This window comes from Pagrus major, chromosome 12, assembly GCF_040436345.1.
Source record: "Pagrus major chromosome 12, Pma_NU_1.0".
NCBI classification, from domain to species: Eukaryota; Metazoa; Chordata; class Actinopteri; order Spariformes; family Sparidae; genus Pagrus; species Pagrus major.
The window spans coordinates 15133454-15156213 of NC_133226.1; the positions used below are offsets into that span (position 1 = coordinate 15133454).

The 22760-nt window shown below is 41.4% G+C and overlaps 2 protein-coding genes across 2 annotated transcripts; both read right to left on the reverse strand.

Moving 5' to 3' along the window:
* Positions 1-681: 681 nt before the first annotated feature.
* brf2 (BRF2 general transcription factor IIIB subunit) lies at positions 682-5713 on the reverse strand. The gene is made up of 4 exons (XM_073478142.1): positions 5453-5713; positions 3337-3396; positions 2897-3218; positions 682-2017 (listed from the first exon to the last, which is right to left on the reverse strand). Exons 1-4 carry the CDS (start codon positions 5598-5600, stop codon positions 1198-1200), a joined length of 1350 nt encoding a protein of 449 aa, XP_073334243.1. The 5' UTR covers positions 5601-5713; the 3' UTR covers positions 682-1197.
* A 901-nt stretch (positions 5714-6614) lies between these two features.
* On the reverse strand, positions 6615-21824 carry LOC141006358 (uncharacterized). The gene is made up of 6 exons (XM_073478537.1): positions 21373-21824; positions 12915-13342; positions 10864-12838; positions 8618-9385; positions 8116-8224; positions 6615-7463 (listed from the first exon to the last, which is right to left on the reverse strand). The coding sequence occupies exons 1-6, from the start codon at positions 21726-21728 to the stop codon at positions 7257-7259; spliced, it is 3843 nt and encodes a 1280-aa protein (XP_073334638.1). The 5' UTR covers positions 21729-21824; the 3' UTR covers positions 6615-7256.
* Between the last annotated feature and the right edge of the window lie 936 nt (positions 21825-22760).

Here is a 22760-nt window from a genome sequence, read left to right on the forward strand (position 1 = left end):
CTTAAGTTATTCACCATGTGAAATAAGCCTAATATAGCACAACAATGTCTCTGTTCATTGCATTTGAATTTCTGATCAAAAAGTGCGCGCAGTCTTGCAACACCTTCGATGACTTTTGGTAATAGTTGCTTTTCCCTTTGAAGAACTTTTCAAGTACATCATGTTCCATCAAACTGAAATGGGTTTTTACTCTGAAAAGCTGAAATTCTAATAGTGTGATCAGTCACATATAATATTCAGACCGTCATGCTGGCATTTTCACTGAATTTATAAATGAAAAGAAACACCTTATAATTTCTTTCAGGAGTTAAGAAATAACTTAGGAGTGAGTAGATATTCAATCAGCACAATGAGGCCTTCAATGGAGACATTTTTCTGAGCAGACATTTTGATTTGTCACAGTTGAAGAAGCTCAGGTGTTACTGATAAAATTAAAAATGGATCAGTACTATTCAAGTGTGGCACTGAGCCGTGACAGTGTGACAGCAAGCCAGCACGAACAATACCGTGAAACTGAGCCCAGGAACTCAGCCATCATTAATTTCATTATCTAAACCTGTGATTTCCTGACATGAAACGTGACCGCTCAGCTTTTTTAAATGTGTGTGCTTAATCACATTAAAGGGGCGCTGTGTAGTTTTGGAGAAGAAGTTCAAACTCAGATTTTAATGAGGTAGAAATAAAAACTCAGAAATGTTTTTTTCCATAACTGAATAAACAAGCTGTTGTTAGAGGAAAATAATGTCCCCAGAACACTGTTTGAAGCTAGAAAAAGGTGGCAGGGTCCGCAACATATAAACAAAGTGAAACTGTATGAAATTGTATTGTCCTTTAAGGTCATTTGTTTATTCAGTCATAAAAAAAGAGAGTTGCACCTTTAATTTATTCTTATATCCCCTTCAAAAGAAAAGCCCTCGTTTTTTTTTACAAAGACATTTTAGATTTTTAACCATTTTAGCCACTTTATTTGCAAGTCCTAGTATAAGCAGCAAAGTAATACACAGATACAATCTGTAAGTGGACAAAACTACATAAAAAAAAGGTTGCAGCATCTCTTAATATGAATATGTGGAAATAAAAATATCTGCATCCTTATTAGAATAGTCCTAAAGTAGAAAGTGCATTTAAGCTTAAAAATCTGTTTTAACTTATACAACCAAGATCGAAAGATGTAAACATTGGTCTCTAGATGACCGATTATGACTTCTCACTCTCCGACAAGGACAGAATCTTCTGTGTCAGCGCAAATTCTCGAGCTTCCCGAGGAGTGCGGATGTATGAGTCAATTTCACTGTCAGAGATTTCCTCATCACCAGTCACATCCTGGAGCCCAGGCTGCTCCACTCTCCTTCTCTTAGGATGAGTCACACATGGAGGAGCAAACAGCACTCTCTTCCCCCAGTTTGGTGCCGACTCCAGGCTCTCATGAGAGTCACTGTGCAGCTCAGGTGCCGTGCATGGACTTTCATTTCCATCTCCTGTTTGCTGGGTCCTTTCAGATTTCAGTTCACACAGTTCCACGGCGGATGCATTTGGAGTGTGCTCTACAAGCTCAGAGGCTTGGGAGGAAGCGGTCTCCTCAGTTAGAGAGTCCTCTGCCTGCAGAGCATCCTCATGGGTTCTCAGAGCCCTCCTCAGCAGGGCGTACCTGTTCTTTAGAATATCATCCACCTGCCTAACCACATTATCTGGTGTAACATCCTCCCTGACCCAGGGAATCTCCCTCCCCAGCTTACACAGTACCTCCTTCATCTCAGCGATTCTCTTCAAAGCAGGCTTGTGCTTATTCACTTTGGCAATCTGACAGAATCTGTCTAGTGTGAATTTCAGGCGCTGCTTGCTGGGCTTCAAGGACTGCCACGCCAAATAGATGGCTGCCATCATGATGGGGATGGGCTTCCGGCCAGTCACAATCCAGGTGTCTGCTGCCAGCTCGACCAGGGCCACGGCACGTTTGGCCAGGTCCTTGGAGTTCTCAGCCAGCTCTTCAGGCACGTGAAGCGGGCTAATTTTGTACCTGACAGAAAGAAGAAACATTCTCAGTAACTATAGATGCAATCTTGGAAAGGGCTTATAAGAGCCTGGAGTGAATCATTTGAAGCACTTTTAATGCACGGTGTAGAGCACTGACACAAGCAGCTCCTTGAATGCCCAGCTAGGCCAAAGAGGCTTTTTTTTTTTTTTTTATTAACTAGTATAAATTTTTTTAAAAATTAACACCACCACCACCACAACAACAACAACCCTACAACAGGTTGTGACTTTAATATGACAGAGTATGAATAATCAAATGTTCAAGAGAAAGATATCTACTTTATTTACTAGAATAAAGTCATAATTGAATGATAATTAAGATGTTATTTAATCAAAATAAAATGAGAAGAAAAAGGTCATAGTACAAGAAAGAGTTGAGATGTTAACATCTGTAATAAACAGATGAGAGCTGTCTGTTGTCCAGCAGGGACCTGGTTGTCTCCAGACAGCTGAGACCAGAGTTCAGTCATGGCACCAGAGAGTGATTAAAACTTAGTGGGGTTATGTAAATGATGTAAAAGGCAGCCAGAACCTGCTTGTACGATAGTCTGCTGTCTATTACGTTACTGTTCTGCACTCTGCTGATATGGTGGTAACCCATTCAGACCAGCTGACAGACACATAACCCTGTATGGGACTGTATCTCTGGATTAGGGAAGCAGATGTGATGTGCTAACCTGATGCACCAGATGATTTGTTACACAGAACCATCTGGAAAGGCTCTGTTTGGAAAAGGGCAGGCACTTTTAAAAATAATTGGCATGTGATTGGACGAAACATCTGTCTATCACTGTGTATCACTTACCAGCAGAAACCAGCTAGTAAATCAAACTCTTGATTCAGACCAGTACTCTTGACTTACTCCTGACTGTGGGCCTCCATGACATCAGTGACGTTGACGATCGGAGCCTCGATGTTGAGAATCTTGACCATCTCTTGATAAACCACTCCCACCGCCATGGGGTCAGCATCCAGCAGGCAGCTCATGGTTCCCATGGTGATGGGCCAATTTAGCAGTCTGCAGCTTACGAGCACACAGCAACCAGCGAGAACTTCTTTCTTCTGGAGACTCACTTTAATGAAACTTTGATGCTGATACGCCTGCTTGTAATACGTTTGTGACAGATCCTCGATCTCCTTGTGGACCCTGAGAATCCGACATATGGCTTTCACACGCTGCAGGCCTGTAAAGATATAACACAGATACAAGAGCATGAACAGCAGGATCAACTACATATAGAAGAGCTATTATGTAATGATATCTCTAATAATCAGAAGCTCCTGTTGAAGAGAAGATCTCACCTTTTATCAGGTTTAGACACAGTTTCTTGGTCACAGCTGTGGTTCGGCTGTAGCTGACGTCTGTAAGGGGCACACAGAGTCAAGGCAAAGACAAAATGGAGGAAATGTAAATATAATGAAAATGAGACACATACTGCACACTGACGATATTCACTTATAACCATGCTATTTACCAATACTTTTAGAAGTGTGGGGAAGGGGTTAGCAGTTTCTTTAGTATTCTCGTCATGTTAATGTTGCCAACCCAAAATTTAAAAAATAAAGAAAATGACAACGCTTGACACCGTTTCATTATGTCAACGTGGGTTTTATTCCCAAATAAATGTGCGTTCAACCAAATTACTACTGAGTGGGTAGTAAATCTTTTCACTCATTTCACTCAAATCATATCACTCATCTCTAGTGGTGTCTAACTGTGTAGGTAGTGTCAGATGTATTTGCGCAGGTTTTGAGATATCTGTCTCTAAAGTGTCTGCCTCCACCTCAATAAAATAAAGGTGAATGGGATTAGCTCACGGTGCTCACACTACTGTCAAATTAAATTTTAAAAATAAACGGCATCATGTCTGAGCAGGAACGCTGTTCGTGTTTTTATTGAAGCCGTTATTGCTCGCAGCGTTGGCGCAGTCGTATACGTCAGTATACCGAAAAAAAAAAAACAGTATGGCAAGATACAGAACATGATGAACCCACATAAAAACACAGTGAGTGACTGTAATAAAACAGACATCATACGAACATGGATTCAGGAGAAATATAACCCCTACACACAGACAGATCCTCAAAGAGCTGTCAGTGATTAGACTTCTACAAGAAAGGCAATGAAGGGGAACACATGTTGTGAAAATGCTCGCACATTTGCTGTTCTGATGGCTGTTGCGGTGTTTTCCAGTACTGTGGGATATTTGTCTTTGTTGTCCTAAGGCTGTATGTAACAGTCTTTGCTGCTCTCTGAGCACTCCACCATAAATAATAGGGATGCAACAATATTCAATATTTTATCGAACCGTTCAATACGCCCCGTTAGGTTCAATACACAAAGGCAAACAATACAATACAATACAGTACAATACAATGCTACAATAATGTTTGCTGTTTAACTTGATTGGATACTGCATGTGTTTTTTATGGAAGGCAATTAAGATAAATGTTAAATTTTTATAATAAGGTTTGTGGTTTGACTATATCTGCTTTTAATTGTTTTTACATGCAATATTGCCTTTGTTAGTGTGAGTAGTTTTATATTAAAGATATCGAAACCGTACCGTTACCGTGGCCCAAAAACCGTGATGCATACCGAACCGTGGGAAAACTCTACCGTTGCATCCCTAATAAATAATAGTTTGTTTTTATAACATTATCTATTCATCCATTTACATAAGCTGCTTTGCTAGTAGCATAAAGGGATTACAACGTCCATTGCCTTGTCCGCCCCTGTGTTATAGAATGATAAATAAAAAATCTTGTACCTTGAAAAGTGGTTACTGCTAAACTTATCAATGTTGGGTTTGACTGCACTGCAGTGGCAGCCACCTTATACAGAAACACAGAAGTAACATCTGATTTTGAGCTGACTTTTGGAATAGCAGGACCTTTTGTAACATCTTTAACTGGACTGTCCTCAGTGTTAAAACGACTCTCCAGCAGAGCTAGATAAGTCAGCCAATATTAACTTATTGCAGATATATCTGTATCAGTGTAAATGTAGGCTGATAAGACACAAGATACTGAAGGAGCGTTGTAGATCTTTTAAAACAGGGTCTCCATTATGTGGTTTGTCCACCAGAGAGCACTGACAACTTGTTGTCAACCTGTTTACAGAGCATCTTTGTATTTTTCGTGTGCTTATGTGTTATCTGAAGTTGCTCCAGATGTTTCAACATGCTTGCGAGTTTAAATGTTGAAGTGTGTCATGTTTGATATAGCCTGCTGTAGTCTTGCTAAAAAATACGTCATGTAGGTTCCGAAGTGGCAAAATTGGATGTTATTAAAATGTTCAGTATTGTCAGCAAAAGCAGACAAAGTTCAACATGAAACTTCAGAGATGAATATCTCTAAAAGCTAACAAGAAAACGTGTTAAGTATCATGAGATGTCCCGCTGCGAGGCCTTCGTACCTGAACCTCCGACCGGGTCATGGGCCAGCACTCCCTCGGACACCACGGAGCCGCAGTCCACACACACCATCTGGGCCTGAGAGTACAGGTCATCGTCCACGATGTTGGAAGAGCCGCAGCCCGGGCAGCTCACACCCGCACCGGACATCTTCTAGCAAACTGCCGGGGAGCAGACGAACGATAACATATATCCTCAAACTATTAAACACCTACAACACCCCGGTGAGGACAGGACCCGCGCTGCGACTGTAAACAGCTTTTTGAACGACCAATGAACGTTGTTGTCACCGGTGTGATGGGGGCGGGTAAAATGTGTCCGGGCAGATACAACGTCTGAATGTCAAAGGTTCCGCTTGGTGCTGTCATAAAAATGTACTATGCATTAGCTGACGCATGGGAATATGGCTAAACTAAACAAGTCTCTTCAACACAAGCTCACTTTTCTTTTTGAAGAGATTGATCCTAAACTAGTAAATACAGAAGGATCTTCACTGATAAAGATTGTTTTTTAGATATTAGGAACTGTTAAAGGTGCACTATGTAGTTTTGGAAAGGAAATACAAACTCACAAAGGTACAATTTTAAATATTAATAAGGTCATAATATAATCTCAGACTTTTGTTTAGAAAGTTTGGTTATTCATTGTATTCAGTCATTGTATTCAGATTTTTGTCTTTCGATTAATATTTCTCAACCAAAATTACATAATGCACCCAACTTGTGCAAATAGTAACACTTTATAATAACAATCATTAATAAATGTTACATTTATAGTTGATTCAAGGTTAGTTTTCAATATTAAAATATACTATTTATATACAATTAAATATTATTAACAAGTACAATGCTTTATTAACAATTCAAATGTAGCAATTGTAGAGGTCTATAAACTTCATAATGGCCATCTAAATGTTTTTAGATGAGCTACACAATATTTATCAACCATTTACAAAGTATTATAAACCTCAGTTGAAACTTTACAATAAACAATTGCTTTATAAAGGTTTACAAAGCATTTCAGTATCTGTTAACGGTGAAATAACTATTAACTAAAGTTTGGTTAACCATAAATGTACCAGATATATAAAGTGTTGATAAATCTACTGTACATAACAAATATCTCAACTTTATCGAAGATATTATTTCCAAAAATGCCAAGATGTGATTTTGTCATAAAAGAAAAGACGTTTATTTTATTTTGCATATTTTAATACCATAAAGCAGTAACCTCAGTACAGTGCAGTGATTCAGTGGACATCATGTTAATAGTGGAAGCTGGATAAAGTGCCTTTGGGGTTAGTAGAATCATGTAAACGTTGACATTCAGTAGAGCAAGAAGCTTCTATCAACATGACTAGTGCATTATCATTAGTGCATAGTTTTAACAGTAAAATAAGGCTCTTCTTCATACTGGAGATATCTCCAGAGGACAGGAAGCTAACAGTAGAAAATACAGTAATTTAGTCTGACACGTTGGCAACATTCAATATTGCTGGAAAGATTTATATGCTTGACAGGAAAACGGTCATAACAAATATACAAAAGAGGTTGTTTCAACGTCACACATGTACATACTGAGGCAAAATATTGCTAAATATATAGAAAAATGTTTAATATTTAATAGTTTTACTTATTATAATCTTTGATTGGAAGTCAACTGAAAGGCTGAAACAGCAGCAGTTTTCCAAAATATATTTCAACTCTAATCATTTTTTGCCAGTATGTTGAACTTGAACTCTTAACTGTTCAAACCTTGTAAACCTAACCTTTAACACTGGGAATAAAGTGTCAGCTGTTCATCCACCTAGACAGTTTTCTTCAGAGAGTTCATGGACATGAGGATACTCGGTGACTCTTCCATAACGCGCACAAGCAGGTTGTCGATATACAGCTCCAGCTCGGATATCTTCTTATCTCTCCCTGACAGCTGGTTGTCCTGCTTGAGCACCAGAGAGATGAGCTCCTCCCGAGTCAGCTGGGAGTATGGCCCTTTCAGCTCAGTGTCCTTTGCCTGTGAGAAAACAGAAAACATGGAGAATATGTATGTGTATATTGAACACAAATAGGACACAAGTTTATGTTGATTCAAAAAGAAATCCTTTAAAAAGGTCTCCATAGTATGCTTTTTCGCTTTCCTTCAGTGTTTTATATAGGCTGTTGCGATGTAAAAGGTCTTGTAAGTTAAAAAGCTCAAAATCCACGGCAACAGAAGCTTCCATCTCCCACAGAAAACACTGCTCCCGAAATGCCTCGTCATTAGCCCCGCCTATCCGTCATCATTTCATACATTTGCATAATTTATGCCTATATCCAGGGGTAGAAGCGAAGCTAACGAGAAACTGAAAACACGACAGAGCCGACCAGAGACATGGTGAGCGGAGTTGGCTCAGGCTTGTGTGAGCTGACCAATCAGAGCAGAATGGGTATGCAGGAGGGGGCCTTAAAGAGACAGGAGCTAAAACAGAGCGTTTCAGACAGAGGGGGAATACAGAGCTGCAGCGATGGACACTATGAGGAAACTGATGTGTTTTTTGAGCATTTAAGCTTGTAAACTGATTCCAGTAGTAACCCAAAATAAAAGAATGAACCTGAAAATGAACATAATGTGTCTCCTTTGAAAACCACAACAATTTTGATTAAAAAAAAAGAAAAAAGAGATATACCTTCTCTTGAACTTCACTGTGGATTCCTGTGGATTTGTTATCCATTTCCCCTTGAGCAACTGAGAGCGGCTGCTGTCCCAGAGGATTAAGGGGTTTTACAGGTTGAAGTCTGCAATGACCAAAAGAAAGAACGACTTAAGCACTGTCTGGATGAGAGTGAAATGAAATGGAGTATTGGTTTAGTAAGAGATGTTTTTATCATTTTACGAAAAAAAGATCACAGAGTAACGCTAGTCAAAGAGAATACAGTAGTTTGTGATGATACTGCGAGCTCCTTCATCCACATCAACCTTATCAGATACAACACAGTTAATAATACAAGTGAAGATGAAGGAGTTCAATGATGAAAGATAAATGAGGATGAATCGAAATGAGGATGAAGATGCTACATAAGCAATTTGCAACGTGATGGATATGAGGAACTAGTGGTGTTTGATCTATTATATATGAAGACATGGATGAGCGAAAAGAAATATTCTGTTGAGGAACTGATCTGTCTCACCTGCGTGAAGTCACAGGAGGCACCTCCTTCTTCCCACCTGCCTCCTGTGCAACAGCCATCGCAGGCTGGGACTCTTGTACTGGAGCCTCCTCAGGGTCACATGGGTGGGTTAGGCCATCGTCATGTGTGGTCACACCTGTATCATGGCCTCCTTCCGTGTTTTGGTTGATCGAAGTGCTCGATGTGGCGGCTGTGGTTGCAGGAAGCAGGGGAGCACGGGCCTTCTTTGAGGATTTGATTTTTGCTTGAGAGGCAGCATCTCCATCAGCAGCTTGTGACACAGCTGGAGGCCCTTGTATTGAACCGGTAGTATCTTGGGCTATGAGATCATTTTCATCCTCATCATCTTCAAATGGATTTAAGCCATAAGCAATCGGCTCTTGTTTAGCCTCGGAGCTACTTTTATTGGCAATCTTGCCATCAGAAGACAAGGCTTTCTTGGGTTCAGATGGTGCAGAGGGTGCAGGGCGTTTACCTTGACTTTGCGCCAAGCTCTGGGTGTTCTTTGCATCTGTGGGAGACCGATTCAGAGGAGCGATCATTTGCACTGAGCGCTGAGGGGGGACGCTGACGATTTTGGCGTCTTTGTCTTTGCTCTGCTTGTTAACTTGTACCAGATGTCGTGTAGATCCATCCTGACTCTGTCCCTCGGCTTGATTTCTTCCTGGAGGCTGAGGAGCCGGTCGTTTCTCCCGTTGACTACTAATAAGATCCTTTTCATCAGCGGAAGAAGTCTTGCTTCCTACTGATGACACAGCAGGTTGACTCCTGGAAGAGAGACACAGACTGCATGATATTTAAGCAGATGGAAGCATTTAATTGAAAGGAGTCTCATAGGGAAGACAATGTACTTTAATGTGCTTTCAGATACAAGAAGACGTTCACCAGCCTTGAATAATAATCTGAAACAAGTCATCAGGGATGTTGATGAGACAATTAAAGATGGTAAAATCTTGTTTTGCGAAATTAGAGAACAAACACATTTTTCCTTTTCTTGATTTGAAAAAGTAAAGGTAATGTAATGAAGTAAGATGGATTATCATAATATAGGAGAACCTTTTAATATGCCAAGAAACTCTCATCCTGAGATCACTGTGAAAAACTAACATCCACCTTCACTGTCACTCTAAGTAATTACCCATTCTTCAAAGTCTGTTTATACGACACCTGATGTAATGACGTATGACTACACAATGAGCCCACACTCTCAGCTGACAGAAGAAACATATCCTTGCTCACAGATACGCATTGGTCTGCACGCTCTGAACAACTCTAACAAACACACACACACACACAGTACAGAGCTATGCAATTTTCATGATGGTGTCAGCTTTAAGTTGCGTTTTAAAAAAAGAGGTGCTGTGAAGAGCTGTTGTCGTGACCGACTCGAAAACAGAAGATACAATTCTTTCAGATAACATGTAAATGACTCTGATGAAGATGAGATAAACTCAGACATTCAAATTTAGTTTCAATACTTTGCCTTTCTCTTCCTGGTCCTGTTAGCTACTGATAACAAAGGCAGGTTAAGGAGTTGATCGATGTGAGCTTCAGTACAAGTTCATCAATGAGGTTGAAATGGTTTTTCATGCTGTGGACTTTGGCTCTTTAGGTTTGGTCCGCCAAATCCCGACTGAAATATCTCAAAAATCAGATGATGAATGGAAGTCTGACATTCATGGCGCCACGAAGATGAATCCTACAGACTCTTATGAAATCCTCTGACTGTTCTTCTCGTGCCACCACAAGGTTCTCATATGTGGTAAAATATTGGGTTGATGGCCATGAAATTTGGAGGACATTTTAATGTCCCTATCAGGGTGAATTGCAATAACTTTGCTGATCCCTTCGCCATGAATTAATGTGTTGGACAAATTATATATATTTTTTACCAGATACCTGAAAATCTAACAATATTCCTATTGTATTTAGTGCTAATCAGTTAATGTTATTATGCTAGCTTTTGCTAGCATTAAGATGGTGGACCTTATACCTGCAACATAAGAATTTTAGCCTGATCATTATAAGCATCATGCTTAACTGGCCTCAAAGAGTCACTGTAGGCTGTAGACTGATGAAGGTAAAAAGCCAAAAAGTTCTGGGAAATATAGTATGGTATATTCATGAAGTGGAGAAAACTTTAATCTAAAGTTTAATTTGGATGGTGTTGACTATGCACACAATAATAACAGTTCTGTATGCATCAGTGTTTGTGCTCCATGTAGTACGAGATGACATGAACTAACCTTTGTTGGACCGTCGACACCGCGGTGCTGTCAGGTGCAGCAGGCGAGTTGGGATTCTCATCAAAAGGATTATTTGAAAAGTCTTCATCAAAAGGATTCGTAGAATAGACTTCTGCAGAGCTCCCCACTTTGGATGTTGTTGTCCCTGCAACTTTCTGTTTTGTTTTATTTTCCCTCTTCTTCTGTTCTTCAGCATTTCTTGTAACTTTTTCCAGCTGCCTGGCTTTCTCCTCTTCCTCCATTTTAATTTTCTCCTCCTCCGCTTCTCTGCTCCTTCTCTCCTTCTCCATCCTAATCTTTTCCTGCTCTTCCTGTCTAATTCTCTCCTCTTCCACAATTCTTTTCCTCTCTTCTTCCTCGTGTCTCCTCTCCTCCTCTTTCCTAATCCTTTCCTCTTCCTCAATCCTTCTTTCTTGCTCTTCTATTATCCTCTTCTCCTCTGCCAACTTCTCCCGCTCTTCTTCTTGCCTCCTCTCCTCTTCCTTCCTCTTCCGGTCTTCCTCTGCCCTTACCCTTTCCTCTTCCTCCTTTCTAATTTTCTCCTCTGCCTCAATCCTTTTCCTTTCTTCCTCCTCTAGTTTCCTCCTTTTCTCTACCAATCTCTCATATTCTTCCTTTTCCCTCCTAGCCTTTTCCTCCTCCTCTTTCTTAATCCTTTCCTCTTCCTCCTTTCGCTTCCTTTCTTGTTCCTCTAGCCTTCTCTTTTCCCCACACTCCTCTTCTAGTCTTCTCACCAGCTCCTCTTCCTCTTGTCTCCTCCTCTCTTCCTCTTCCCTCCTAATTCTCTCCTCTTCCTCCTTTCTTACTTCCTCTTCTTCAATCCTACTTCTTTCTTCTTCCTCCAGTCTCTTCTTTTCCTCTGCCAATTTATGCTCTTCTTCTTGTCTCTTAACCTTCTCCTCTTGCTCTTGTCTCCTCAGCTCCTCTTCCATGCTAATCCTTTCCTCTTTTTGTCTTCTTTCTTCTTCCTCTAGTCTCCTCTTCTGCTCTGCCAGTTTACGCTCCTCTTCTTGTCTCTTAGCATTCTCCTCTTCCTCTCGTCTCCTCTGTTCCCGAGCCATTTCCTTCTCCATCCTTATCCTCTCCTCTTCCTCAATTCTCCTTCTTTCCTGTTCCTCCAGTCTCCTTACTTCCTCTTCTTCAATCCTTCTCCTTTCTTCTTCCTCCAGTCTCTTCTTTTCCTCTGCTAATTTATGCTCTTCCTCTTGTTTCCTCCTTTCTTCCTTAGCCCTTTCCTCCTCCATCCTAATCCTCTCCTCTTCCTCTCTTTGCCTTTTTTCCTCTTCCTCAACTCTCATTCTTTCTTCTTCTTCTAGTCTCCTCTTCTCTGCTAATCTTTCACGCTCTTCTTCTTCTCTCCTAGCCCTTTCCGCTTCCTCTCGTCTCCTCCTCTCTTCCTCCTCCCTCTGAATCCTCTCCTCTTCCTCCTTTCTTACTTCTTCATTCCTTCTCCTCTGTTCTTCCTCCAGTCTCCTCTTTTCCTCTGCCAACCTTCGCTCCTCTTCTTGTCTCCTCCTTTCTTCCTGTGCCTTTTCTTCCTCAATCCTTATCATCTCTTCTTCCTCTCTTTGCCTTTTTTCCTCTTCCTCAATTGTCCTTCGTTCTTGTCTCCTCCTCTCCTCCTCCTCCATCTTAATCCTTTCCTCTTCCACATCCTCTTTTATATCTTCGACTTCCGCCATCTCTTCCTCCTCCTCTGTCCAGGGTGAGTATTGCCTCACTCCTCTGAGGGAATCAACAGATGGAGGAGAGCTGTCGGGGACATCTTCCATGGATCCGTGTCCTGAGCTGGCCAGACTGAAGTTCGAGCCGATGCGAGCGGTCCGGGCTGGCGGCTCTTCACAGTATACATGACTGCCATTGATGCACAGGTTACTCTGTTCTGTAGTGCCGTGTTTTTGTTGACTGGCGGAGGAATCTTTGTTGTCGGAGCTGCCTGAGCGTTTGTGTATCTTGAACTTGAATTTCTTTTTACCTGGAAGGACATGAGAAGGTTAACATGCATGTAATAACACAGAGGACAAGAGAAAATGAATTAAATTGCTCCCGACCTTCAGAGGGATCCACGTTCAGACCGGATGACTGGCTGCCGCTCAGCGGGGAGTTCTTCCCAGGCAGGACAGACATGGACTGAGACATATTCTTCTGCAGATTAGACTTTGGAGAAAACAACGACTTCATCTTGTTTTTCTTCTTTTTCTCATCCTTTCCTGCAGCCGCCTCAGCGTCCCCGTTCCCCTCCTCCTCGCTGTCGGTCAGAACCTGAGTGAAGGATGGCACCACGGTCGACGCAGCATCCGATTCTTTTTTCTTGCCACGGACTTTGTCCTTGAACTTGCCCAGGCGGGATCTGGATTTGCCGGCAGCAGAGAGGTCAAACATGCTGGCGGTCATGTTGTTTCTCATGAACTGGATGTCGACGAGCACCTCCCCTCTGTCTTTGTCTGCCTTGCCGGTCTTGTCTAGCAGCTTAAACCATCTGTCAAAGAGAGGCATCTTATTAGAATAACAATTTTCAGGCATAATCCCAAAATATCTGATTAATCTCAAAGGTTAAAAACATTCTTAGACCTGCATTAGATATTTTGGACACTAGGGGGCAGTGGACACAAGTTGTGACCACAAAATTAGAGCCTTTAAGTTGGTATGTCAAACTTACAGGGCGACATTCATTTGGAGTTTTATTTGGAAGCAATATTCTCTTTCCTATTAGCTCCGTTTTCAGTCGCTACCTACTCCTCCTACTTCTATCTAAAGTTATCATGCTTCACACACCATTTGCTATAACAAGGTGTCACCCAGAAAAGACTTCTATTAATGGAGCAATCATTCATCATAATGTCGTCTACCAAGTGGTTTAAAGGAATCATAGACACAAAGACTGAGATTCATGTACAGCATGCTGGCGTTTAGTCCTCGTCAGTTTCTTTGTGGAAACTATGATCCATCCAACTGGAGGCTGACTCAGAAGTGACTTGAATGTTTTTGGAAAGTCTGCGAGGCTCTAAGAACAACAAGGAAGCACACCATGAAGGAAAGTTTTTCTTGTTTTAAAAAAAAAATACTGCCCTGTCTGTGGCAGCCTCAAGTTTATGAATGCTTGTACTGTCTCTGTAATTGTTGCATCAATATTTGACAGCCTCTATGAATGTTGTTCCTTTTCCCTCTCAAGTCTCACATGAACAAATCTTAATAAAAAGAACTGCTTGAGGATCAGACCTGTTCCTTTTACAACTACCCAGTGCCCTGGAGACATGCGTCAAACTCAGCGTTACTGCATATTTCTCAGACATCTAACCCTGCAGACAGTCAACTGACCGGTCTGCTCCCTGAAGGAAGAAGGTTTTATCTTACAAGATTAGTTTCTGCGCCTCACAAAACTTAAACAAGTCTGGTTCACAGGGAATCAATCTGCTATTAACCTCATCATCACCCTTTAAATATACTGTATGTGCCAGAGAGGAAGAGTTAATGCCGAGAAACGACCAAGCAGGGTCAGATGTCCTTGTCCTTGGTTTAACCACCACATTTAGATACAACTGGGACAATTGACCAACAAACACTGGCTACAACTTCAGACTAGCAAGTTAAAATGCCTTTACAAGAGACATCCACTGAGACCAGGCTTTGTCATCTTTGCACTGCTTCTGCACCTGTGTCACGGTCCAGTACTGACAGAAGGGTCCTCGAATAAGCAGAATAACTTTAACAGAAGAATGAAAAAGGAGCAGTCAGCATAAAAAGTGCCTATCAGGCAGAAAATCTGAGGTCAGCCCGCCACTGAACAAACAACTCCAACTGAAATCTGAATTCCTGGGGAAATGAGGAAATGAGGAAGGGGCCGTGTGTGCACTTTTTGTGTGTGTGAGTAAGTGTGTGTGTGCGCGTGGGCATGCCTGTGTATGCAAGAAAGAAGACATTTCTGTGTTAAGGCTGCATCATTCTGTTCTTGCATTATGAAACAAGAAAAACAGAAAAAGTTGTGATTAAAATATATCCCGTACTGACTGCATTTTTTACCCTTATTTTACATAACACATCCTCCTGAGAGGCCACTGACGCGTACTCAACTGAAGACAGTGCCTTCCTCTCGGTGGTACCGAATAAGATATGTTGTTGAATGTCGTCCTCCTCCTCCTCCCTCAGGAATGCTTCAGATGTGGCACAAACAAATTAAAGGAGGAAAAAGCCTTTTCCTGGAATTCGCAAAAATGGATGAGACTGTTGTCAGAGCTCCCCTGCCTCCTGCTGCTGTTGAGTAATGGGATGTGATTTGCAAATTTCAGGTTTTGACATTATAAATATTCCACTGTGAGACTTCTTCATGATTTGCCCGTTGAAGAAGAAAACACTGCTACACAGATCATACACTTATTTATCATGCAAAAAAAAGGAGACCTAAATCACTTTTAAGTGCTCATAAAAATGGAAATGTAAACACGCCGGCTGGGCAAACTCCCTAACCCTTTGAAAATCATAGCTTGAAGCTATAAAGCTTTGTAGATCAGGGAGGAACTGCAGAGTCTGATATTAACTCTCAGGTTTATGACTGTGAGAAATCCGTCTCAGATATAAGCAGTCATGAAAGATACTGTTAACCTGAGAATAGGCAACTTTTTGCTTTAAGAAGGTGCAATATGTAAGGAATGACCACCTGCCAAATTGCACAAAATGTCAATTTCTACATAATGTTGCTTTAAGAATGTGCTACTTTGGCTCTGATGCATACACTCTTCAAAGTAACTAGTAACTAAAGACATCAAATAAATTTAGTGGAGTAAAAACTACAATATTTGCCTCCAAAATGCAGTGGAGTGGAAGTATAAAGTAGCAGAAAATGGAAATACACATGTAAAGTACAGGTACCTCAAAATTGTACTTAAGTACAGTACTTGAGTACATGTATTTGGTCACATTCTATCACTGAGTGTAAATATAATTGTATAAGTTGTATATAATAGTAAAGTATTAGTATAGTATAAGTACAGCATAGTATTAGTGTAATAATAAAGCACATTATGCTTTACAGTGCTATATTACAGCACAGCATTAGCATAGTATGGTATAGTGTAGTAAAGTACTAGTATGGTATAGTACAGTATATGGGTTATTACGGTATAGTAATGCATGCTGTACTGCGCTATAGTGCAGCACAGTATTAGTATACTATGGTACAGGGTAGTTTAGTAATAGTACATACTATAGTATAATAGTATTGTACATTATTAGGATTATTACTATATGATATGCTGTGTGAGCTTTGTTGTGATATAGTATAGCAGTGTGAGGTATGGTATAGTATCAAAGTACTTCACTATACTATAGTTTAGTATAGAATAAAGATACTAATAACACTGTATGTTATATGGTATACTATGCAGTACAATCACAGCCCTGCCGTTTGAACAACCTCCATGATTCTCTGATGCATTTCTCTGATGCTGAATCATGCCACTAACAGATATGCACAAGTACAAAAAGAGAAGAAGTAAGTTAGTTCGGTTTAAACAGAAGGGAAGTTGCAAAAGTGTTTGGGCGTTATCTGGTTGGGGTAGTAAGCAGTGTGCAGCAGGAGGAGCTAAAAATGCCTTTCACTGAACAATGGCCGCAGGATGATGCTGATGCCCTTAAACCCAGTAATCTCACACTCCTGTGACGAGAAGAAAAGAGTTCTGCTCTGCTGTACAGACAGAACCCAAAGAGGATAATACATGACTCAACATTTTGTCAATTTATTCTACTTTCTGCACACACGGACACACACACACACACGGACACACACACACACACACACACACACACACACACACACACACACACACACACACACACACACACACACACACACACACACACACACACACACACACACACACACACACACACACACACACACACACACACACACACACACACACACACACACACACACACACACACACACACACACACACACACACACACACACACACACACACACACACACACACACACACACACACACACACACACACACACACACACACACACACACACACACACACACACACACACACACACACACACACACACACACACACACACACACACACACACACACACACACACACACACACACACACACACACACACACACACACACACACACACACCCTTCCTTGTGAAGCCTGAACAACTGATAAGACAATACCCAGAGCGGCTCTTATCACAGAACGCAGCTGTGTGAGTGGGAGAAGAGCTGAGTGAGTAAAACAACTCTACAGTGATAATGTCCAAGGACCAGAACTGTCCAGAGTTTAGTCTTTCAGTCCATATCTTAGAGTCAGAGAGCAGGAAGTAATTACATTTCCAACAAACCAGCAGTTGAAGCGAACATCATTTTTAGCCCAAAATCAATCACAATACACGCTAGAGTACACACGATGTCAAGATTCTGAACAGAAGCTGTAAAGGAGGCCTGCCTTACTGCATTTTTTAAATATCCTTACACTTTACAATTCAATTTACAGTTTCTCTGTATCTGGGGTTCAAAGCACAGGTCCTGTAAAGCTTGACCAAACATTTATCATTCCATGATAAATGGACAAACTCCATACGCTGCAGAAGATTATGTAGTACAATAAAAAGCTTAACACATCCTCATACCTGAACAACAGAATAGGTCATTTGCAAATGACTCCCGAAAATGACATTTATGACTGTTGTCTAAACGACATGATGTAAGTTGCTTATGTGCGTTACCTGCCTGACATTTCCTCACACACATGACGTAAATGAAGTACATTACATAGTTAATGTTGTAAAAACAGTCGCTGTTTGGTTACCAAATCTACAAAAAGATCATGGTTTGGGTTAAAATAAGTACTTTACATTAAGTACATGACATAAATTACATAAGTGCGTTAAGAAACATGATGTTACTGTACATTATGCATGTGACATTAGTTCAGCATATAACAGAAGTTAAGTCGGCACTGGTGAAAGACTTGGTGAAAGTCCTGTGCTTGCTTCAGGCACCCGATCTACCTAGGTTCACACAGACCACAAACAGCGGTCTCTTGGGTTAAAGACCTGTGTTTCACCCATCCATCCATCCATCCATCCATCCTAACCTCCTTCCTATAAATGGACTTTCATGCCCTTTCTCCTCTTTCTGACTTCCTCATTTGCTCCCATCATAAATCACCCGGTCCACTAGAGGTCACTTTCAAAGTAAATACTGGTCATTTTAACCCCCTTAAACAATCAACTAGTGCTGTTGTTTGTCTTTTGAGGACGAGCTGCTAGTAGAGCTACTGATGGAACGTGTGCTGCTTTGTAAACAGTCATGATTCAGCTTTTTGCTTGTAGCCACGAGTCTTTCTAAATTCTAATGGTGCCAATGAAAACCTTCTCTATGATAACTGTCTTTAAAATTAAGCAAACAAGAGTCAATAACCAACAATTAAACACAATCATCAAGTGACCAAAGACTTAGTCACTGTTAATTTCCACCTGTGCTGCGTTTAATTTACACTAACAGGACATACAACGCATGTTAAGAACAAGAGCAAAAACTTGGGTGAACATGCTTTGCTGAATTCAGAAACACCTCAAACAGTAGAGCTGTTGTACTGACATGTTGTGGGACATGTTTGTCTTTTGGGGGTCAGTGCACTCGCAGCGGTCTCGCTCAGAAAAACTGACCTTGCTAGACTGTCACTGTTGGCATCAGTGTTTGTTTTGCATTGATAAAAACAGTCAGGAATGTGAGGCTAAAGCTGGATTTAACCTCAGAGGCAAGGTACATTCAACAAGGACTGTTGAAAACAAGCTGAGTATTTACTCAACACTGGCTGGAGCATGTTTCCCTATTCTATCCAAGTGATGTTCATGGTAAGAAGTCCTCATGAAATTCGATTCATTTATGCTTGCACATCATCTGATCCAATATCGGATTTCTGAATGCCAAAGAGCAGATGTGATCTCTGCAAAACCCCAAATATGCACGATTAAACATGCAGCACACAGCCAGGTGAAGTTCAGCCCAGCATGCTGAGAGCTGGGACACCAGCCAGGCTGAATGATATGAAAAGTTATTTGTGCCCAAATGCATTTTAATAACAGTTCATTTCACGCCCTTGAATTTCATCTCGAATGTATTTTTCACTGTGGTAGCCACAACAAACTCTCATATTGGTCGACCGCTTGTTCTGCGTAATAGAAGGTTTGCTATAATATGAAAAGACAGAAAATCTATATTGTTTTATAATGAAAAGAAAAACATGAGCGCTAATGAGCCACAAAATCAAATCTAGCCTCGGCCTGGACTATATTACAATTCATGCAAAGACCCAAGACAACACAGAGCAGACAAACCCACAACAACAACACATAACCTTTGTCAAGGTGGAAGGTGGAAGGAGGAAGGAGGAAGTGTGTGTGTGTGTGTGTGTGTGTGTGTGTGTGTGTGTGTGTGTACACTTTCAGACAAACAGGTTGGTATGCAGCCTGCTTTTGTATAATACCGGTCACACGGCGGGGGACTAAAATACTCAGAAACAGCTTAACACAACAAGTCATTTTTACATTCTTACTGAATTGCAGACATGGCTGGTGGGTGTTGCATTTCAAATTTCAGATATCTTGAATTAAAATGTGAAGAGAGCAGGACATTTTCTGCATAAAAGAAGTATAATCATGATAATTGAAGCCACGCAGGAGGACAAGCCAGGCCTGTGAAACCTGATCACTGTCATTATTAGAACAAGCTCAGGAGAGACGGGTGTGAATATTTTGTACAGTAAAGCCAATCATCACCTCATTTAATACTGCACCTACTCTGCTGGGCGTCTATGAAGCGTAACAAGCGAGCGAGGTGAAGTTTCGGGTGGAATCTGTCTGACGTTGACAAGCTCAGTCAATGAGAGAGTGAATCCTTTGAGTCGCGTCCTTCGCCCGAGTAAGTAATGCTGATTGGCATCCTTGAAGGCCGCTGCCGAGGGAACAAATCCCTTAAGCTGCACTGGAGCGAGTGGGCAACGTTCACAAGTCAAACCCACCAGAGCGGGTCTGTGCAGTGATGCGTGGCTGTGTGCATGTGCGTGTGCGCTCGAATACCTCACCTCAGTGGAGAAAAAAGGTGCAAATATCACACAGGGAAACTTGCAAAGAGCCTTTTCAAATGCACGAATTAAGGGAAACGTATTCATATGGCAACACTAATCCACAGTTTTCACAGATTCTGCAAAATTCTTCCCATTAATTTTTTTTAATAAAACATGGTGTGTAATTATTAGGGATTTATTAGGGATTATGGAGTTTGGTCCTGCAAGACCACAAAGCTGCAGTATGACTGACAGAAGCAACCAGCAGTTACTCCCTGTGGTGCAGACAGGAATCAAAGTTTACTCAGTCTTCATTTTGCCTTCATGATTTCCTTAGATATTGCACATTCATATTAGCTTTTCTAAGGAATCGGAAAAAACTACAAAACAAGACAGTGGTTGCTGGCCAGAAGCTATAATTCCTTCAAGATCCCCTTAAGATAAGAGATGAATACTGGACCAGGATTGGCTTCCAAACCGTAAATGACGTCACAAATCATGCTCGTAGGCCCGCCTCTTAAAAAAAAATTTTTTCAGCGATCACAGAGAAAATGTACACTTCCAACAATGACTGTGAAAACAGCCTTGTAGTGCCGAACTCTGCACATACATCGTTCTACACAGTGAAGCTCAAACATTCAACTGTAGGAGCAAGAAGTGGTTGGCTACTTGCTGACAGAGAGCACAAAATCATTTGGAAATTTGGAAAACAATCTGCAGATTTATCACCAAGGAGGATATATTTTCACATGTTTTTTGTTTGGTGGTTGGTTTGTGAGCAGGATTACACACAAACTACTAAACAGAGACCCCATTAACTTTTGGTGCAGATTCAGAAATTCTTTCTCACTTTCTTAAAGATTGCAAGATAGGGCTCTTCTTTTGACAATACTATTCATTTCTCAGGGAATCCTGCATGGTTCTTGATGAAAAAAAATCTATTATGGTGAAGCAGTTATAGGTGACACAAGGCTATCGGGTTTGATATTGGATGAGGCTTGATTGAATTAAAGGGCACCGTTGGGAGTTGGCTGAGGTATGTGCTCTACTGAGTGCTATTCCACTATTTTTCACTGAAATAACAGACCCTCTTATAGAGCTGAAACCATGCTTAATCAATTAATCATTTCAGTCATTTCTCAAGCAAACATGTCAAACATCTGCTGGTTCCAGCTTCTTAAATGTGAGTATTTGCTGCTTCTCCTTGTCGTTTATGACAGTAAATGAAGAATCTTTGGGTTTTGGACTGTTGCTTGGACAAAAGAAGCAAACTGAAGATGTCACTTTGAGCTCTGGGAAATTATGATGAGTATTTTTTCACTTTATTGGGACATATTAACGATTAATCGATCAACTGTGAAACTGATTAATCATAATAACGGGTTGCAGCCCTGCCCTGTGACTCCCTGCTGTGTGCACTTACTCGGTCTTGTTGCGGGTCTTGTCCTCGCTGAGCTGCAGCAGGTTGATGACAGCCTGTCCCAGCAGCTTGTCTGGACCCACCAGGGCCCGGTGCAGGACGTGGACATGCAGCGTGGATCGCTCCGTGCCTCCTCCTCCACCTTGCTGCTGCTGCTGCGGCAGGTCGAAAGTGGCCTCCTCCTTCCAGACCGGGGCCACGCTCTTCTCCACCACCGAGGTCTGGTACTTCTCCTTGCCCACTTGCATGACCGCGTACGCATCGTTGGTGCCGCCTTTCCCCTTTATCCTGAGGCCTCTGGCTTGGAGCACCGTTACCTGGGCGCTTGCGGGACACCACAGCTGATCCGACAGGGACATGCTGACACCACTTGTTGCTGGATTAACGCGCACAAATTAAAATCCAGAAGACAAACACAGCGGTGGTGTCTACCACCACGGGTCCGCCGTGACACTGGACAGAAGCAAGAAAAGTTTTCCCGTGAGCTCGGTTGAACTTGAGGAAACAGCTGATTGGGCGTGGTCACACCGACAGGGGGCCTCGGTTGAGACAAGACACTCCCCCAGATTACATGACTGCTGTAACACACTTGACACTCAGCAGGCTCATTCACACCCTAACAATCGTTAACTGGAGACAAAAGGCCACACCTGATGCTTGTTGACACCTGCCACAGAGCATCAAATCAGCTGCTTTCAAGTTAGGACAAGCCTGACTGATTGATTTTACTGAAGATGACAGTTTTCAATCATCTGATCCCTTGATTTGTTCTGTGTTAATGCAAATGTTACTATGTCCCATTATAATTTATAGTCCCTGTGACAGCCTCCTCCTTCCCTTTTCTACTATCTCTCTGATCTAGGTCTGCAAACATGAGACCAACGCTGTAATAATTGTCTTGGAGAGAGGACAGGATACCTGACAGGTCCAGATAAGGTTCATATGGTTGGATTTAGTTTCAAGTGTAGCTCCAGTTTGAATCTTAATCCGGCTGCATAGATCAGGTGCACTGAATGAACCTTGAATGTGTTTTATTTGTCTGTTCGCGAACTGTGAAATAGATGATTCCCTGCATTCTCTGAATGTTAACTTGGATAAACACTCAAATCCCATGAACCTGGCTAGAATTCGGTGCTTATGGTGTTGATTTGTATGTTCATAGTTCAGTAAAATGTCCTGAGTGGTTCCTGATTGAACACTGACTCCTGCTGTTAAAGAAAGGGAATGAAATTAACACAATTTCTCTTCTATTTCATCACTCTAAATCTCAAATGTTTCAAAGACTTTCCTAACAACCTGAGAAAAACAAACGTCTTACATAGGCATCGTGAAAAACTTTTGATCTCAATTACACCTCTTCTCTGGTGCCCAGCAAAGATTAAAGGTGAAGA